This window comes from Podarcis erhardii, assembly GCF_964252035.2.
Source record: "Podarcis erhardii genome assembly, chromosome: 1".
NCBI classification, from domain to species: domain Eukaryota; kingdom Metazoa; phylum Chordata; class Lepidosauria; order Squamata; family Lacertidae; genus Podarcis; species Podarcis erhardii.
Genome location: NC_138497.1, coordinates 93,027,139 through 93,045,960, shown reverse-complemented (window position 1 = coordinate 93,045,960; position 18,822 = coordinate 93,027,139). Strand labels below are relative to the sequence as shown.

The following is an 18,822-nucleotide window of genomic DNA, read 5'->3' as shown; positions in this document are numbered from 1 at the left end:
ATTAAATCTGTTCAACTTCATTTCTAAATTAAGTTTCCAGAAACATGTAAAAAAAAGCAATGGCTGTTGAATAGGAGGAGATACTAAAAAAGATTCCAGAGGTGAGAGAGCAGAACTCGTGACAGCCATGGGATTTAAGACACAGAACAGCAACCCAAAATGTGCCAACATCCATTCAATAACAGTAATCTCCTATATCATGTTAAAAACTATTTCCAAGCTTCTATAGACGCTTTTAAATACTGGGAAGCTCCTTCTTCTACTCATAAATTATATTGTGCTCTTAAACTGAGCTTGGAAGGCCATCCTCTTCTAGTCATAAGATGATGCTAGTGCATATCTGCTGACTCAGACCTATTATGTAAAATCTTGACCTTTTGTAGTAGATTAATTTTTTAAACATAAAACTTGCTTTCAGTCTCAGAATACTCTTTTAATGTCTTTTGTAACTGCTACAAAATCATTTTCGAACTCCACAGCAATAGAAGTATTTTTGTGGAGCCCAATTCCACAAGGGCTGGGAGGACAAAACCTTATACAGGGTGCAGGACCTGATAATATGGGGGGGGGACCCATCTCAAAAGAACTTGTGGATTTAAGCACCAGTGGCTTCAAGAGACTCAATTCTTAACCTTTATAAGCAGACTCTAAAGGCAAGGGGATAATAGAATCAGAGGATTGTAGACCTGGAACAGACCACGAGGGTCACCTAGTCCACCTCCAGCAATGCAGGAATCTTTTGCACAGTGTGGGGCTCGAAACCATGACCCTGATTTTAAGAGTCTCTACTAACTGAGCCAGATGCTCTACCAATCCCCCCCCCCCCCCGTAGAAGAAGAAGAAGAAGAAGAAGAAGAAGAAGAGTTTGGATTTGATATCCCGCCTTTCACTGCCTTTAAGGAGTCTCAAAGCGGCTAACATTCTCCTTTCCCTTCCTCCCCCACAACAAACACTCTGTGAGGTGAGTGGGGCTGAGAGACTTCAAAGAAGTGTGACTGGCCCAAGGTCACCCAGCAGCTGCATGTGAAGGAGTGGAGACGTGAACCCGGTTCCCCAGATTACGAGACTACCGCTCTTAACCACTACACCACACTGGCATAACAAAATATGATACCAAACCAGCATCAAACCACAGTGTAATATTTGGGTTTGTTATCTCTGAGCACTTAATAAATCAGAGAACTTGTAAATTAACTGCACCTCGTAAGCCGTACTTTTCTTCTCTAAAACAAAAAACCTCAACATGACATCAGAGCTATCAAATTTCTCTAACTATTCTGTTGAGGAATCCATCACATCTGTAATGGAGGAGCTGAAAGCAAACAGGTAGGAAAACCCCACTGATGGTTCCTTGATTATTTTACCTAAGTGGTTCTTTCCACCTTTGGATGGAGTGGATAGGGAGCACTTGTCAAACACAATAATATGAACTGCTCAGTTTGATGGCTGAGCAAATGGAATTTCCAGCAATCACTGCCTAAAAAGATCATGAAACACACAAATTGCTATGCTAGAAGATGAACCTATTTCCCCCCCACAGAAAAGCATTTCTTCTTTTACAATTGTCATAGATGACAGGAAATGATCCTGAGGGGTATTGTTTCAGTATAACTAAAAGACAATTGCAATGAAGAAAAATAAAATGAAGAAAGACTGTGATACTTACCTTGCCAGTGCTATGCCAACTATACAACCTCCTACAATAGACCAAAATCCAATCCAACCTGCATCCACCTAGAAAAGATTTAAGAGTGAACAACACTGTGTTATTTCAAGCACAGTAACCATGATAGTATTTACTATAAGCAAATACCCACTAGAATTCAGAGGTACAGCACTCTGTAGTTCTATTTCACCTTTGATAGACCTGTTCTCCATTAATTTGTCTAATCTCCTTTTCAAAGTCATCTAAGACAATGACAGTCGCCATTTCTTGTGGCAGCAAATAGTATAAGTGAATTTGGTGATGTTTGATTAAATATCTCCTTTTGTCTAACTCAAATCTATTGCCAATCAGTTTCACTTGATAACATTTCCCTCCTAGATTTCTACAGGATTTAGTTTTTAAAAATGTTAATACACACATTTCAAAAGACGCCAGTGTTATCCTTTTTCCTTAGCCTCTGTTATCTGCAAATGTTTTCAGCATCTATTTCAACTCAAACCCATTGGCACTTTTACTACAAAAGCAGGACATAGTCTCCAGTGCATCTTGCTTGGTTGGTTCAGTTACCAGTAACAAAACCAGTATTTTGCCTATGATGCATAAGCGAAGCTAAACAATATACACATATACATACTTGGCTTATGTCCTTTGGGGTTAATATCAAGTCTAGAACACCAGACCATCCCGAGAAAACACCCAATGGTATAGCATAGGCTAGAGCAATCATCAGAAACCGTGGGTTGCTGAAAGGAAAATAATAATTAGGAACAGTTTTGCCAATATAAGATTATCAAGTTGTTCTGTTTTAACTTTGTTGACTTCACTGTGCATGTCACCCAGAGAAAACTTTTATTAGGAAACTAGGAAATGGAATTAAATCAATAACTAAATCTAAATAGCACCATATATAAACACTAAAGGCTTATCAAAGGTTAAGTACCTCTGCAGTCACATAACTATTGCAAGAAGTCACAGCTTGTGGATGGAATTCTGTCATGTTCAGATGTTGTTACCACATATTTTAGAGGGAAATTTGTAGCAGGACAAATATTGAGGGACACTAAAGAGCTGAAAGGAATTGCTTTGTCTTGTCTTATAAGCCTGATTCATTGGGGGGGGGGTTACAAGCTGAAACAGTATGGTGGAAAAACTACAAGGGCACCTCATCCCCACAAAATAATCTTCAAAGTAACCCAGGTATTCCACTTCAGTGTCTCATGGAGACAGAGTTTGTTTGGCTTCTCTCTCCCAAAAAAACAACAAAAAAAAAAAAAAAAACTGTGTGTGATTGGACGGTTCACAGAGGTGCTTATTAGGCTGAGGGAACGAACAAACTTACGGTCACTTGCTCAGTGGTGCCCCCAGCATTTTTTATTCACCCAGTGCTACTGGGGCCCTGCATTTACTTTAATGTGCTTTCACTTTGTAGAACACTAATACAGTGGTACCTCGGGTTACATACGCTTCAGGTTACAGACTCCGCTAACCCAGAAATATTACCTCGGGTTAAGAACTTTGCTTCAGGATGAGAACAGAAATCATGCTCCAGCAGCGCAGCAGCAGCGGGAGGCCCCATTAGCTAAAGTGGTGCTTCAGGTTAGGAACAGTTTCAGGTTAAGAACGGACCTCCGGAACGAATTTAGTACTTAACCCGAGGTACCACTGTATATGAATTGCATTCAGCTGATTTGCCAGGAGGCTAAGCAAGTAGATAGCACAATTTTGTGACAGGAATTTAGGCAAGATCTCTTTTTAGTCTCCTCCAAGTATATGACTGAACAATCAAAGAAGCAGCTGCTAATAAGGTGCTTTCCTACTGTACTTCACACTGCTGTTGCTAAGCTCTTCTTTCTGGCACCACATTTTAAAAGCATTAATTTTGTTCCAGCGTGATCTGTAGGACATGCTTCTGCTTCAGACTTTCCTTGCCTCCAACATTGTTATTATTTTTATTAAACTGCCTTGAGTGCTAACGTTTGTTAGACAACAAGAATCAGTTCATTAAGTGCCGAAAGCAAAATATTTTAGTAACAAATAATATTTTTCAACTTTATTTGTTGCTGTTACTATTCAGACACACCTCAGTTCCTCGATTACACACCAGCATGAAAAACAAACAAACTCAGAAACTGGCTTCTGCCTGCAGCTCCATTTGCATTTCCACCCTATTAGACTCCTATCAATAGCAGGGAACATGGCTTAATTGCTCTTTTTCTTTAGCTATTTGTTTATCAAATAGTAAACAAAGGAAGTGATTTTTTGCCAAGTGCATGCCATTCATCCATCAAAGAACAACATTTGTGTGTTTACTACACATGTAACAAACTTGGCTCGAAGACACACAGTTGTTGAGCTGGGTACCTGGCTGAACAGCCAACTACCCAGTAGAGTGCACTATACAAAAAACTCTTCAACCTTTTTCAAATATGTCATGCCTGTGCCCTACTGAAACCATGAGAGGAAGAAAGAAGCACAGCTTCACTTACATCAGATGATAACTAATGTGATATGCTGAAATGGCAAACAAGATCCTGTACAAATGTGCCTCTCCAAATCTCTATTTTGCCTAGCAACATAGTGATTTACGGCACAAGCGTCAACAGCACAAGGAGAAAAATCTCAAAAAATGGCAGTATTCAAATAAATCTATAGAAATTATTCACTTGAAAGCCTTTGGAAGGGGGAAGGGAAGAAGAAAGGAATTTGGAAACAGTGACTACCATTTCCATTAAGACAGAGAGACAACTCCAATAAGCTGGGCTAAGGGATTCAGCGTTTTCCCCCTCTTAAAAACAATTCACCTTCACTGCACACTAAAGGTGAAGCTGTGAAAGCTGTATCATCATCATCACCTTGTCAAGTAAGCAAGAGCTGACAGAAAAGCCCCAAAGAAACAACTTTACTGTAAATGAAGGAAACAACAAGCTGTTATCTGTTTAGAAAGAAGTATATGCTTCTCAACTGTTTCCATTTGAGAACTGCAGGGATCATACAGCTTCACCGTCCATGATTTACTAAAGGCATGGCCAGTAAATCAGTATTATGTTCTGTATTAAGAATTTGTCTTTTCCCTGTTTTTTTTTAAAAATAAATTTTTATTAAGATTTTTAAACACAAATGCAAATATAATAAACAATGTAACATATATCATAACATAATTTCTTAATTTCTTTGGACTCCCTCACGTCTTCCGCTCCCACTTGCATCATTGTCAATTCTTGCCCGCAATTTATCATCTTGTTTACATTCTTATATCCCATTCCTTTAGAATATAATCTAATAGCTCTCCCAAAGGTTTATGATTTTTCCTTAATCTCACTTATCATCCTAATTGCATCTAATTTAGTGGTGGTCAATTATTTATGATCTAGCCTCCATCTTAACATTCAGCCAAATTACAATGCTTTTTTAAATAAATCTTAAATTTCTTCCAATCTTCTTCAACCTTCTCTTCTCCCAGGTCTCGGATTCTGCCGGTCATCTCGGCTAGTTCCATATAGTCTATCAGTTGCATCTGCCACTCTTCCAGTGTGGGTAGATCTTGAGTTTTCCAGTACTTAGCGATGAGTATCCTTGCTGCCGTTGTTGCATACATAAAAAATGTTCGATCCTTCTTTAACACCTTCTGGTCGACAATACCCAAAAGGAATGCCTCTGGTTTCTTAGTGAAGGTATACTTAAATACCCTTTTCAGCTCATTATATATCATTTCCCAGAAGGCCTTCACTCTAGGGCAAGTCCACCAGAGGTGAAAGAATGTTCCATCATTTTCTTTACATTTCCAACATTTGTTATCAGACAAATGGTATATTTTGGCAAGTTTAACTGGGGTCATGTACCATCTATATATCATTTTCATTACATTTTCCTTCAAAGCATTACATGCAGTGAAGTTCAGCCCGTTGGTCCACAACCTTTCCCAGTCCTCAAACATGATATTATGCCCTATGTCCTGTGCCCACTTTATCATAGCCGATTTAACCATTTCATCTTGTGTATTCCATTTTAACAGCAAGTTATACATTCTTGAAAGTACCTTAGTCTTAGGTTCTAACAGTTCTGTTTCCAATTTCGATTTCTCCACCTGGAACCCTAACTTTTGTCTTTTCCCTGTTAAGTACAGTAGCATGGGTCAGCAGGTCAGATGGGGACTGTTGCTCTTGCAGTAGGGCTCCGTTTTGTGGAAGCTGACTTGCTGGTATGGGAAGCGTCATTTTGTACACGTGCTTTATTTGAGCAGAACAGAATTGCTTCCCATACCAACAAGTCAGCTTCCACAAAAAAAGAGCCCTACTGCAAGAGCAACAGTTAATTTTTCAAAAATCCTTAAACAAAAGTAACTACCCAAGCAAAATTTCACAGAAATGACATGATCAGCTGTTGCAAACCCCAGATTTTATCATCACCATCATCACCTATATGCTAATTTCCTTCTAAAGAACTGTTTCAATGCAATTTACACATAATGCAGCTATGGCGTTCTCTTTACAGCCCTGCTTTCAAATTTCTTCCCACATGTAGCAATGAGATGGAAACACCTTTTGATTCTGCACCATGCTCCAAGCCATTTATTCTGACATAAAAGGCATTATAAATATAGTCTTCACCAAATGCTCATGTTGGTTTTCTTATTAATAAGGGAATGGAAGACTTATCGTGTTCTCATGCCTTTCCATTCTCTGCTTAACCTTTTCAAAATTACTAACATGTCCGTTGAGATGGCAGAATTATTTAAACTATTAGGATTCCTTCTTTCTTCCCACACCTCATATACTAAACCGCACCTGCTGTAATTTATAGCATCAGTATTTTGCAATGCAATCAATCTCTGCTGCATTTAGTTAGGTTTAAAACTATTTTAGGTACAGAAAAGGTAGAAGATCCATTCTAGGCATAGGAGAAATGGTTCACAGAGCTGGAAAAAAATTGGTCATTTGTATAACCGGTAAATGATGTTGGCAATGATCCTGCCACTATTTAGTAGTAGCTATATACCAAGACTGAATTGAGATGCCACATGATATAACTATTAAATAAGGAAAAAAATTAGCAAATTGAATCTTCTCCAATGTAAAGCTTTAGAATATAATTTATAATCTATTTGTTTAAAATGCACACAAACATAAACACATGGTACCAACCTACTGAAAGCTACAGCCAGTCATCTTTCTCTCAAGTGATTAAAATAAAAGTAATATTTAGAAGTAATATTTGAAGAAATGTAACAACTAACTCCCTCTTCTCCCCATACCCACTAATCTGCCCCAAAGGGTTGGAAGAATCCCCAGAGCAGATCTGGAGTATATGCAAGGGGAGCAGAGGGAGGGAAAGTTTCACTCATGGAATGCTCACATAACCATTCCATGTCCACAGTTACTTAGCTGGATGCAATCCTGCACAAAGAAATAAATACTAAGGCTTAGTAGTCATATACTTCTAGCTTCCTGCTTCTTAAGCAAGAAATAATTCACTCTGCTACAACCAATTATAAAATAAGCTACTTACTCTAGACAAAAATGATTAAACACCTTCCATTAATAGCTATGATAAACAGCCTCATCCATTCTGGGTGAACAGCACCAAGTGCAATGCCTGCAGCTCCACCTGTGCAGCATCACAAGTCATGCTTCAGCAAAGTGTTTGAAGACACTACAATGGTGGGCCAACGCAAGCACAGCAGAAGAATCAGAGGCGATGCTAGTGGTGGGGGGACACAATGGAGTGGGGACCACCTATGGTACATAACAAGAACCCAATACAATCCTTGAACCAGTTATTGTGAACGCAAGACTCCACTCAGAAAACAAGGAAACCCAAACACATACCATTTATTTAATATCCTTCTCTGAGAGGAAATTTGACTCTCTATAGGGTTTCTCCTTCTGCTGCTTGTCTTTATTGTTTTATTACATAGTTTTAGTAGTACTTACTGAATTAATATTTTATGTAAGTTAGGGCTAGGGAACCATATACCAGATATGATTGCCCAACCAGGACTGTCAATAACCAGAGATGATGGTAGCTAGCCCAAGAACATCTGGTGGGCCTTCAGGTTCCCCAGCCTTGATGTAAACTACTCCGTGACATTTATCTGAAAAGTGGCAGATAAATACGGTAGGCAAACAAGCATGAGCTGACACAGCTAATGAAATTGTACACTGATCACACAACACGGACATCAATGTTGATGCACACTTCAGCACAAATATTACAAATAGAAAAGAAAGGACACTGAATAGGATGCACAGAGGATGAATCGCCAACACCAACACCCCAGTTTGCACTGAAGCAAGGATGCAACAGCAGCAGCGTATTGCTGATATCCAAAAAAACAACACCACTGCATATTCCTAAACGAGCTTACACAACACAACACGCAGCTCAATGCGAATCACTTACTGGCCAGTAACTACAATAGTTCAAGAGAAAAATTTCTGCACTATTCATTCATTGTCTAGATTCTAAATAACAATGCCGTGATTAAACCTGACCAGTATACGCTCTGATAGCACATGAAGAATTCTGAAGGCAACAGCTTTTGAGATTATTATATTTGCACAGCATACACAATTTGCATACTAGGCACTATCTGTATTTATTTATTTCATTTATATATGGAGCTCAAGGTGGTGTAGATGCTTCTCCTCCCCATTTTACCCTCACAATTCTCCCAAAACCATTTAAAACATCCGTCCAGTGACAGGTTAGTTACACACATACACATCTACTCAAGAGACAAAAAATTAAGAAGAAGCATTTGGAAGGTCAGGAAAATATAGTGTACAAGGTAAATGAAAGAGTAAGTTCCAAGGGCTTCTTAAAAGGGAAATAGCCAACAAAGAATTAGTCTGCTCTTACATTATTAATCGTGACCAGCATTTCAAATTACAGCCTCATAGACAGAAATATATTCAGTATGTAAGTATAGGAGTGTATTCTTTTTTCTTTTATCTTTAAAAAGCTGGTAAAATTGAACTTTTGTAGTTCTCCATTCAACTTTACAGGGATCTCAGATTTAGCGTTTAGAATATTATGAACAAGCATCCATTTTATTAACATAGCTCCCAGATGGAGCCCTGTCAATAGGCATTTTATATTCCACCTGCAGGTCCAGCTGTTATTCAGGTTTTTATTTGACAGTAACATTTTTACAACACAGCCCGCAGGCAGACAAGGAGGCTGGCTCTCAGGTGACAGCAGCAAAAATGGTGCCAAGTGTCCTAAATGGAAATTGATACTTTATATATAAAAAACAGTATCTCGCATACTCCTCAGTTTCTACTGACTGGCTAATTCCATTTTGGGACCCAAAAAATATAAGCCACAATTAACAGAGGAATTAGGGTCTCTTCTTCTCTGTCCTTGCAGTACTCAAGTTCTCTGGGAAGAAGAATAAATCATTTGAGAGATTATCTTCTCTTGAGTTTCTAAGGCGTGTCAGGAAATGATGAGAATATAAATGAGGAATCATGTATTAGTGTATAGCAAGGGCGTATGGTATAATTTTGTGAGCATGCAGAAAAAGCATAGAACACAGGTTTGTCTGCAAAAGAAGGTTCCCTGAGAAGCTCTGTTTTTGCCTTAAGAAAGAGTAAGCTTCTAGTGATTATTTCCAAAGGTATATTTGAAAGTTTAGGTTAAGTAGAGAATAAACAGGAATTATTAAGTCTTATGGGGGAATCACTCTGTTCATTGGTGCGCCACCCAAAGTAGAAAGGATCACACACACACACCCCGATGTTTTTATCTCTCCACTCAGTCTCTGTTTCCTCTTGTCAATCTTCTTATATAAGGATGGCAGAACGGTCATCAATAGTAAGTAACAGATACATTTTGCTACCCACTCAGTTCACACTCAGAAAATAAAACTTGACTCCTCATAGTTTGCTTAGCAGACCACCTTCAAATTAACTTCTCTAGAAGTAAAGAACTATAGAAATGATTCCTGAATGTATTTCCCTACAGTTTTAGAAAAACTTTTAAAAACAAAAAATGCTGCATAGTTCATTTTCCTTGCACAATTTAGGCTTGACTGGTAAGGTCCAACACTAGTAAGGAGACTTCATTTTGCTTCGATGAAGATACACAAAATCTTCACTAAAAATAGAGAACTGATTCAGCTTCTTAGTCAACATGAACAAACTAATCTGTTTCACTGGCTTTTAAAATGCCTTTCTCTTATAAAGTCAATTTGTTGTACCATAGTAATTGAGACTACGTAATTTCAAAATTGTGGAAGACTGCACCCTGGAAAAGCAGTATGTATTGTAGCTTACAATACAACACACTACAATACATACTGTAGCTTAATACTGTAGCTTACAATATTATTTTAAAACCCACAAACATTACAAAAAGGGCAGGAGTGCCATGACCTCCTGTACCAAGCTGGCCCAAGTATACATACCTTAATAGCCTACAAAAACTTCTTCTGTAGCTGAGCCTCTGGCTAGCTGCAGCTACACTGGGTGGAAATGGAGGACGTGATGGGAAGTAGGCAAGGGCTGCAGAGAATATCAAGGCCACAAAGCCAAATTCTAAGGGAATACAAAGGGAAAAACAAACCGTTATGGTAGATGCTGCTGCTGCTGCTATCATCATCATCATCCTATTATTATCCTATTATCATTTCATATGAAACACCTCAAAGCACTCAACAATATCAGCAATGCAAATACATGTGCAAAACCAAAGCAATTCAAATTTGGTTCAGATACACTGGAATAACAGATCTCAACTCAAATCGCTTCTGGAAAATCTTTATCCACAGGTGCAAAAAAACAAACAAGAAGAGGCAATAGGGACTCCACCTTACTGATGTGCAACAGGAATGGAATATGAATATTCACAGAATATACGATTTGATCCACACATTGATTAAAAAGTGAACCCTGGTGCACAGAAACAGCAGAGAATATGACATACGTGTACGTGTGTGTGTGTATATATATATATACACACATACACACACACACACACACATATATATATATATGTACATATATACATATACATACATACACACATATACACATACATACATACATACATAGATCTGAATATCTAACTAAATACAAGGAATGAACAAACACATACAGTACTCTTTGCTCACAGGGTCCACTCTCTCTGTTGTTCCGGCCAGTCCCAGTATTATAAGACCAGGCACCTGAGACAGGTTTTAAAGGACAACCGGCACTGCAAAGTTTTGATCTTTCCCTTGGCTAAGAGATGTAGAATGCCTCAACTTTAAAGGACAGGCAACTAGGACACCATCAACCCCACCACCACCACCTAATGTTATTCCTTCACTGAGTAATTGCTATTTCACCCCAGGCCATGTAGACAAGTGGCAAATTGCAATCTCCAAGTTAAATATATAAACTGCAGCTTTACTGGGACAATGTAGGGGAAGAGCTTTTAGCAATCTAAACTCCTACATAAATTCTCAGTAGAATTTTAGGAGGAGAAGATTAATTGCAAAAGCACTGTGTAGTACTAGAAAGCAACAAGGGGCAGGGGAAGTGACTGAAATGGAAAGTGCAGGAAAACCATTTCAGGTGAAAAGTACAACAGGAAGGAAGCATCCTGTCCAAAATGCTATGTGAGCATCTGATGGAACAACAAGAGTATGGGGTTCATAGCAGCCTAATATGCTATTTGGAGTCCATCCATGGCTTTAAATTTAAGCTTCAAATAGGGTTCCAATACTAGCACAGAAGTAATTAAATCTAAGAATAGAGTCTGAAAGCATGTGTCAGCAGAAGGGACAAACCATGTAGGGATGAAGCAGAGGAGGTCAGAACATATGAAAAACGAAGGCAATAGTCATGGCATTATCCACTAAAGTTGAATCCAAACAGAAGACCAGACAGAAGTGGCCCCTAGTCGGTATCCTGTATCTGACAAATTAAAAGTCCTTGATGCTTCAAAAGGAAGCATGTGCAACAGAAAACCACAGAAGCACCTCCCAGTTCCTGGTGTTTACTTTTAGCATCCCATGTTCAAAAATGTAGGAGCAACCTGATCAAGAGAACTATGGTACAAATCACATAGCTTTTCCAATGCAGAGTTTTATACAAAGTCACATCAATGAAGAAACAATGATTCAACTCAAATGTTTTCAGTAAAACCAGCAAGCAGGTCTACATAAATTCATTCAGCTTTATTCAGCTGTACCTGCCTAGTGGCAGCCAAATTAATCTCAAGCAGCCATTTACAAGAACATACAACATTTGGCCCAACTGCCTTCCCTGCCCAATTCTAATATATAAGGTTGTCCCAATGCCCTATAAATATTGGCTTCTTTACACTAAAGAATCAATAACCACAATGCGAAAAGCTAAAAGAAAAAGCATTCTGTGATAAGGCAACACGTCCTGAAAAAGTCAGTATCATCACTCACCCCAAACCCCCAAACTCGTTCCCCTTTTTTCGAGAGAAAAAAATGAGTATGATGCAAAGAGTTTGACAGGTCTGCTAAGTGAAGGGTAAATATTTCTAGTTTTATATGGGCTAAATCCAGTGTTACAGCTCTACCCACACAACAGACCAACACAATAAACTTCCTTTTCCTCTTCTGTTCTATCCAGCCTCCCACAAATACCCAAATTATTTCCAGAGCGTTGGGGGACCCTACAGAGCAGATTTTGGAGATGTGCAGGGAAGGAGATGAAACAGAACCCCGTTTCACAAGCATAACTACTGTGCTGGATACAGCAGCAGCATTATTATTATAATACACTCTCTCTAGTGGCAAATATGGCCTGGGTCTGTAGTCACTGTTTTATTGTTTATCTACTCTGAATTTTTTGTTGTATTTTAAATTTCTGTTTATGTGATAATATCCTGCCCTGATAACATGTTCTGATAGAGGGCGGATTAGGAATTTTTAAAATACAATCAATAAATAAACTGAGACTACATTGGCGGGCACCAGTTGCTATTTCAGAAGTTTTCATATTGATTTTAATGTATATGTTTTATTCACCATGCTGCTGTTTTGTTGTTTTATACCAGCTGAGATACACTTAATATATTGTTGGTTTATTTTGTTTTTCTGATTCTTATATTTTGTTCCCTATCTTTTGGGAGCTTGGTTCAGAAAAGGACTGATAAATATTTAAATAAAATACAATATACCGGTATGCAAAGTATTCACAACAGCTGAAAGTTTACATCTGCCGGTCGGCCTGCAAAATTAGTTTGTCATTTTTAGCTATACTACATTGGTGCTGTGGGCAGTTAGTGTCCTGGCCCTCATTGCCAAAGGCTTTAATGATCAAATCAGATCAATATGTAAGGCAAACAACAAATTAAAAGGTCCAGTAGGTACACAAGAAGTGAGAATACATTTTAAGCAGTTCCCAGCTATGGAAACCAGTGGAAGTCAAAGTTTTCCTCTTGAAAAACCAACTACTTTTATATTCCTTGGTTACTTGTAACTTTCCAACTAACAACTAATACAAACACATGCCTAACAGATACATTTTAATGTTTCTGCATTAACACAACACTCCAGCCATTTCGTCTCCAGTCAACATGAATGAATGACTGACTGACTGAATATTTATTTTTACAGCTAAACAGCCAGCATACCTCCAGTTAGCATCTGCTTGTTAATATAAACTTGTAAAGGGGGGGGGGGGAGCTACAATCTGCAGACTACTTTTCCTTTGTGTTCCTTTTCAATCCCAGCCTAGACTTGCTACCACCCTTGCATCACATTCATAAATAAGGGAAATGTCTTCTTAGTGGCTGCCCTGGAGGTCTGGGGCTGCCTGCCTTTAGAAATACATCAGAGGCAAAGCTTTTTCTGCCTATTGGAGCCAAAATGGAACCAATTGTGCTCAATTATTGACCCCTGGAAGATAGCTGTGAACACTGACACCAAAACAAATTAAGTCTGAATTGGCCATTCACATTTGTTTATTAAAGATTTTATTTTGTATTTCTTCTTAAATCAAAGATCAAAGCAATTCTTCTTTTCTAGAGAATACCTCATGATCAGGATCCTAAAATTCTGCTAAACGCTGCTCACAATATCATTCCTGAAAAAGTTGCATGACCAATGTATTCGGAGGTAGCATTTTGAATTTTGTGAAAATCAGTTTAAGGCATTTGTGTTTGGGCTAAAATAAATGATGGGGCCTAACACAACTATTTACTGTGATAAAGCAGTTTCCTACCATTTTTATGTAGACAAAAATCTACATAAAAATAAAAATATTTTGAAGGTAACTTAAAAATGATTTACAGAGGAAAGCAATTCATTCTGGACTTTACTGACTTATGAAAAACAGTTATTGAGAAAAGCAGAACTAAACCATCTCATGAAATGTTTGCTGGAGGAACTGTCTGGCTTGGGAAGTCTGAAAGAGGTATTACCTCTGGAATGACTGGCGATATTCAAGTCAACAGTAAGATCAACAGCTACACACCCCACAACCAGTGTTTGGCTCTTACAATTAAGGGCAAATCATTCTAGAGCTCACAGTCATGGAGATTTATTTTCAGAGGAGTCACTAGAGGGCACCAGCAAACTCCTAATGGATGCACATTATGAAATTAAGTGTGAAATTACTTCTGGATACCTGCGTACAACACAGCCTCAATGCGGTCTTTGATATGCTCCGGGCTGCTTCCAGGTGCAACTGTGGATGTGCCATTCGGTCCTGGAACCACAAAGGGTCCTACTAAAAAAGCGCATGCTCCACCAAGGTAACCAATCAATGATGCAACAGCTGTGGCGGTGGCACGCTCATCTGGTGAAAACCATGTAGTGGAGAGGAATGGAGCAGCGCTAGTGACAGTAGGGCCTGCCAATCCATTCAACAGCTGTCCTCCGTGGATCATCCTAGGGAGAAAGCACAACACAAGACATTTACTGGCCAGGCACAAAGCTACCACGGTGGGTGGGGGTAAGTTTCTCCCTTCATACCACACTTGGAGACAATTTTGAGATACTGTCGCTGCTGCTGAGCATTTCCAAGACATGGAATGAAAGCAGAACCTGCCTCTTCCTTTGCCCCAAATCCTCTCCACATGCCAGATGAGTCAGGTGAAGGAGTGGGGTCAATGTCAACTATGACTAATTAGTTACTAATATTGGTAAAAATCTAAGAGATTAAATTTGTTTACCTAACAGATTATGGTACCAATATTTTAAAGTTAATTGGGTTAGATTATTTGATTTGGTGCAGTCTCCTTGATACATAAGTAATTTCTCAGCAGGCTAAAAACATTCTGTAATACAAACTGAGAAGAGTTAGATTTTCCTATACTCCTTTTTCTAAAATGCAACTTGAAATACAATGACATTTGTCAATCTTAACTAATGACATTCAGTGGGGAAACAACTATATGCTGGTAAGAAGCTGTTGTATTATTTGGGTTCTCTCAAATAAACCCGGTAGCCTTCACACAAAGAAGTCAAAATACTTTTTAAGAAGAGGCAGCTGTCCTTGGGGTATGGAAAGTCTAGGCAACTTTGTTATTTCTGCATATGTCATTCGTACTCCAATAATTGCAGGAGGAGGAGGGGGAGACACATGCCAACTTTTTGGTAAAAATACTGATCTGTCAAAAAAAGATTGCATAGCTGCTATTAAATCTCTCGCAGCATTGAATCCGTTTAGAATTTAGAGAACAGAAAATCTGACAAACATTAAGGTTTTATGATGTAGTGTTTAAGTACAAGGCACTGTCAGGTGTGTGTGTGTTCTTTAAGTTTGATGAACATGTCAATTCCTTTTTATTTATTATTTGGGGGGGACATTAAGGTAATCAAGGATTTCACAACAAAACTTAAAAAGAGATCTCAGAGGAGAAAGAGTGGGAATCTATCATTATGCTGTGACATACATACTGAAGGCTAAGAGTTCTGTTGTAAACTAAGATTAATAACTTTGCACAATTATACAATCTAAGGCCTTTGATATACAATTCCAGAGGCCATACAATCTCTCCAGCCTTGTTGTCACTGAAATAATATGCCAATGCAGTGTTAGGCAGCCATATGCTCCTTCTTGGCAATATGCAAAACTAAACTCCCAAACACTTAGCAAATAATTAAACAATGGTCATACTTTTGCAGGGGCAGACATACTGGTCTGCTTCCAATGTAGTCAATTATCTCCTCTCTAATGTAAATTCCCCAAGAAGATTAACAACATACAGTAGAATTCATTATCTGCTCTATATTGAGGTGGATTGAAATACATTCCATCATACAAATGTATGCATTTCAGTAATCATTTATAGAAACAAAACATAAATTAGCAAAATCACTTCGGACTGAAATCTGGAATTGCTCTGTTATTTTGTACTAGGGAAATCTGTTACGAAGAAACCACCTCAAATACTGCCGCACACATTGGGACAGTGAAAAGAGAACTCAGATTGGGTTGTATGTGCAAACTGGAATCACAACATGATGGATGCATGAAGCTGTATTATCCAGTTTATGCAAGCTGCAAACGTAATTTTCACTGACACTATGTATAAACAAAAGAGAGAAAGGGTTACATATGGGGAAAACAGCAGATTATAAAGTTCCAAAGCCTTCCATCAAAACATTATAATCAACAAAGACAATGAGAATGACATGCCGAAGAGCCTCAATTGTCACTGTTTCCACAATGTTAAGTAATAAGGTACGTGACTGCTTAACATAGTAACAAATAGAAAAGGCAGACACTTTGAGAAGATGACAGTTGTGCAGCAAGTCACTCTCTCTCTCTCTGATTAGAAAGGGGGCGGGAGGAAGTAAGAGGGAAGTGATAAAAGAAAGTTGCTGCTTCTACCAAGTGGACTGTTGTCAGAAACTCAAAACAGAACTTGCTGCCCCCCCCCCACTCCTGCCGGCCATGCATCTTCTCAGCCATGCTATGATCAACATATTGCTGCCTCTAAAAGCAGTAGGTCTCCCTCTCTCCCTCCCAAATATGTTTTGCTGTCTAATGTGGAACACCAAACGTTCTCCCTGCTTAAATCCTCTCTCATCTACCCTTGTGGCTACAGCATGAAATAGACATGGTATTTAAATGCAGGACTTTCAGACTTAATTCTACTCAACAAATACATTAGTTCACTTCACTGAACCAAACTAGTTGCCCCTTTTAACAGCCTTTACTGATTTTGTGATTGATTAAATGATTCCAAGGCATTTAATGACTTGTACAACCCTGGCTTTAAAATGCAATGACCCTGTTGTCCTCACAACTAGAGTGGCCCAAGGATGGAAACTGTGACACCATTACCTGTACTGAAATATCTTCATTAGTTTCTCAGTTAGTTTCTGAACTCAATTAAAAGAGCCGGCATTAACCTATTAAAAGCCCTATACAGGGTTTGGTACCAATATACCGTATTTATTGGAGTGCTTTCTCTCATACCAGTCTGCCTGCTCACTAAGATCATCATCTAAGGTTCTCCTCCAGACACCCTGCCTTCTGACATGCAGCAGATGGTGACTGGCGTTTTTTGGTGCTGCTTTCATGCCTTTGGAAGATTGCTTGGTACCAGATGAGAATTCCCTTCCCCACAATGCTTTTTAATGACATATTGCTGCTGTTTCCTTTTATTCTCTTATACTGTCTGTTAGTTGACCTGGTAATTATTGGACCTTGAAGGTGCAAGGTAAAAACTGAATTTGTAAACAAGCAAGTATATATAGGGCTGCCATCTGTTGGATTGCCAAATAATGCTTTTGGCAGAGATATTTTGCAGGCATGCACGATGAGGAGATTGGAAACAGGGTTCATTCCACCCTGAAAGATCAGCTTGCTCTGCCAAAAGACCAGCTCCATCACACGCCTCCTACCCCTGAGCTGTTCCAATACCAGCTGGTTATTATAAGAACTACTATTTAAGAATTGGTATCAAAATTTGCTTTTTTCTCTATCCCCTCCCTGTCCCTTTTGGCTAAAGAGCAGGAACAAGTGTTCAAAACAAACAAACAAACAAACAGACATCTTGAAATACGTGGAGCTCAATCCTACGCAGCTTATTCAGAAGTAAGTCCTGCTAAGTTCAGTGGGCCTTACTTTTGGTAAATTGGTACGGGATTGCAGCCTTAGATTCCCAGTTTCTACACTCTGTCTGAAGCAGCCCCCCAAGTTAGCTGTTCACCTCAGGGTGTGTAACAATTCCCAGTGGGTAATTTAGCAGATCCATTATTCAAGTTGTGTGACATGGAGGATCATTCTGAAAAGGAAAGTAATTTTTAGCACTAGTAAATAAAATAAATTTTATTATTGGGGTCACAGACCAGTTCTGGAGCACTAGTAAGCATCTTTTTTTCACTTGTTTTGCAGGTTTGTCTTATTATATTTTCCTTCACTCTATAAAAGTGGATGTCATGGAGGGATGTATAAGCTAGGTGATAAGTCAGTAACCTAATTATGATGTTTGCGGCTCTTAGCCCGACCTCGGCCGGGGAGGGCAGGATACAAATAAATTATTATTATTGTTATTATTATTATTAATTCACTTTGGAAGAGGTTTGAAGTAAACACTCCCAACCACCGACAATCTGTCCTCTTCCATTTCCCAGCATTTACTGCCTTTATACATTCCAAATAACAAAACCAGAAGCCTTGTTGAAATCTCTCTACCACATACTTGTATTAATTCACTGATTTATGAACTCTGTCAGAATTAAGCCACTTTTCATTGGGGTTTTTTGTGTATCTCCACCTTATCTTCTAGAGACGGACAGATAGGAGATACCCATGATATGGTTCAATGTATGGAGTAATCTACTACTATTCTAGAAGACAAATTTGTAGCAGCTAATATAGCTGACAGAAAAATATGAACACAACAGTATCAGTGCATTTTGCTTTTTTTATGGTGTCTTGTTATCACTGCAGCAGATTTCAGCCTGAAAGGACTATCGGAACTCTTTCTTACAAACCATCATCTGTTCTAAAAATTGCTCTGAGATTAGAAACATTTGTTCCCGTTATTTCCCCATTTTCTTCTTGTTTCTGTTATCCAGAAGGAGCAAAGAGCAACTGCATTTTCCCTCACTGCCTAATACTGTAATTTAAGTTTGATTCTGTAATGCAAGATGTCTTTTGTATGAAAGATGAGAAGAGCAAGACAATTTTGTTCCGCACTTGGACCGATAGGAAAGCATTTTTAAGACTGGCTAA

General features: G+C 38.6%; 1 protein-coding gene across 2 annotated transcripts in view; it reads right to left on the bottom strand.

The window, feature by feature from the left end:
- SLC49A4 (solute carrier family 49 member 4) overlaps positions 1–18,822 on the bottom strand; it is a 68,548-nt gene that overhangs the window by 30,280 nt on the left and 19,446 nt on the right. For both annotated transcript variants that reach the window (XR_014159011.1, XM_081872393.1), the window contains exons 3-6: positions 14,257–14,519; positions 10,074–10,203; positions 2,301–2,409; positions 1,667–1,734 (exon numbers count right to left, since the gene is read on the bottom strand). Coding sequence is in view for 1 of the 2 variants with exons in the window: in XM_081872393.1 (XP_081728519.1) it covers positions 1,667–1,734; positions 2,301–2,409; positions 10,074–10,203; positions 14,257–14,519 (570 nt within the window). In the remaining variant the exon portion in view is untranslated. The remainder of the gene's footprint in view (positions 1–1,666; positions 1,735–2,300; positions 2,410–10,073; positions 10,204–14,256; positions 14,520–18,822) is intronic.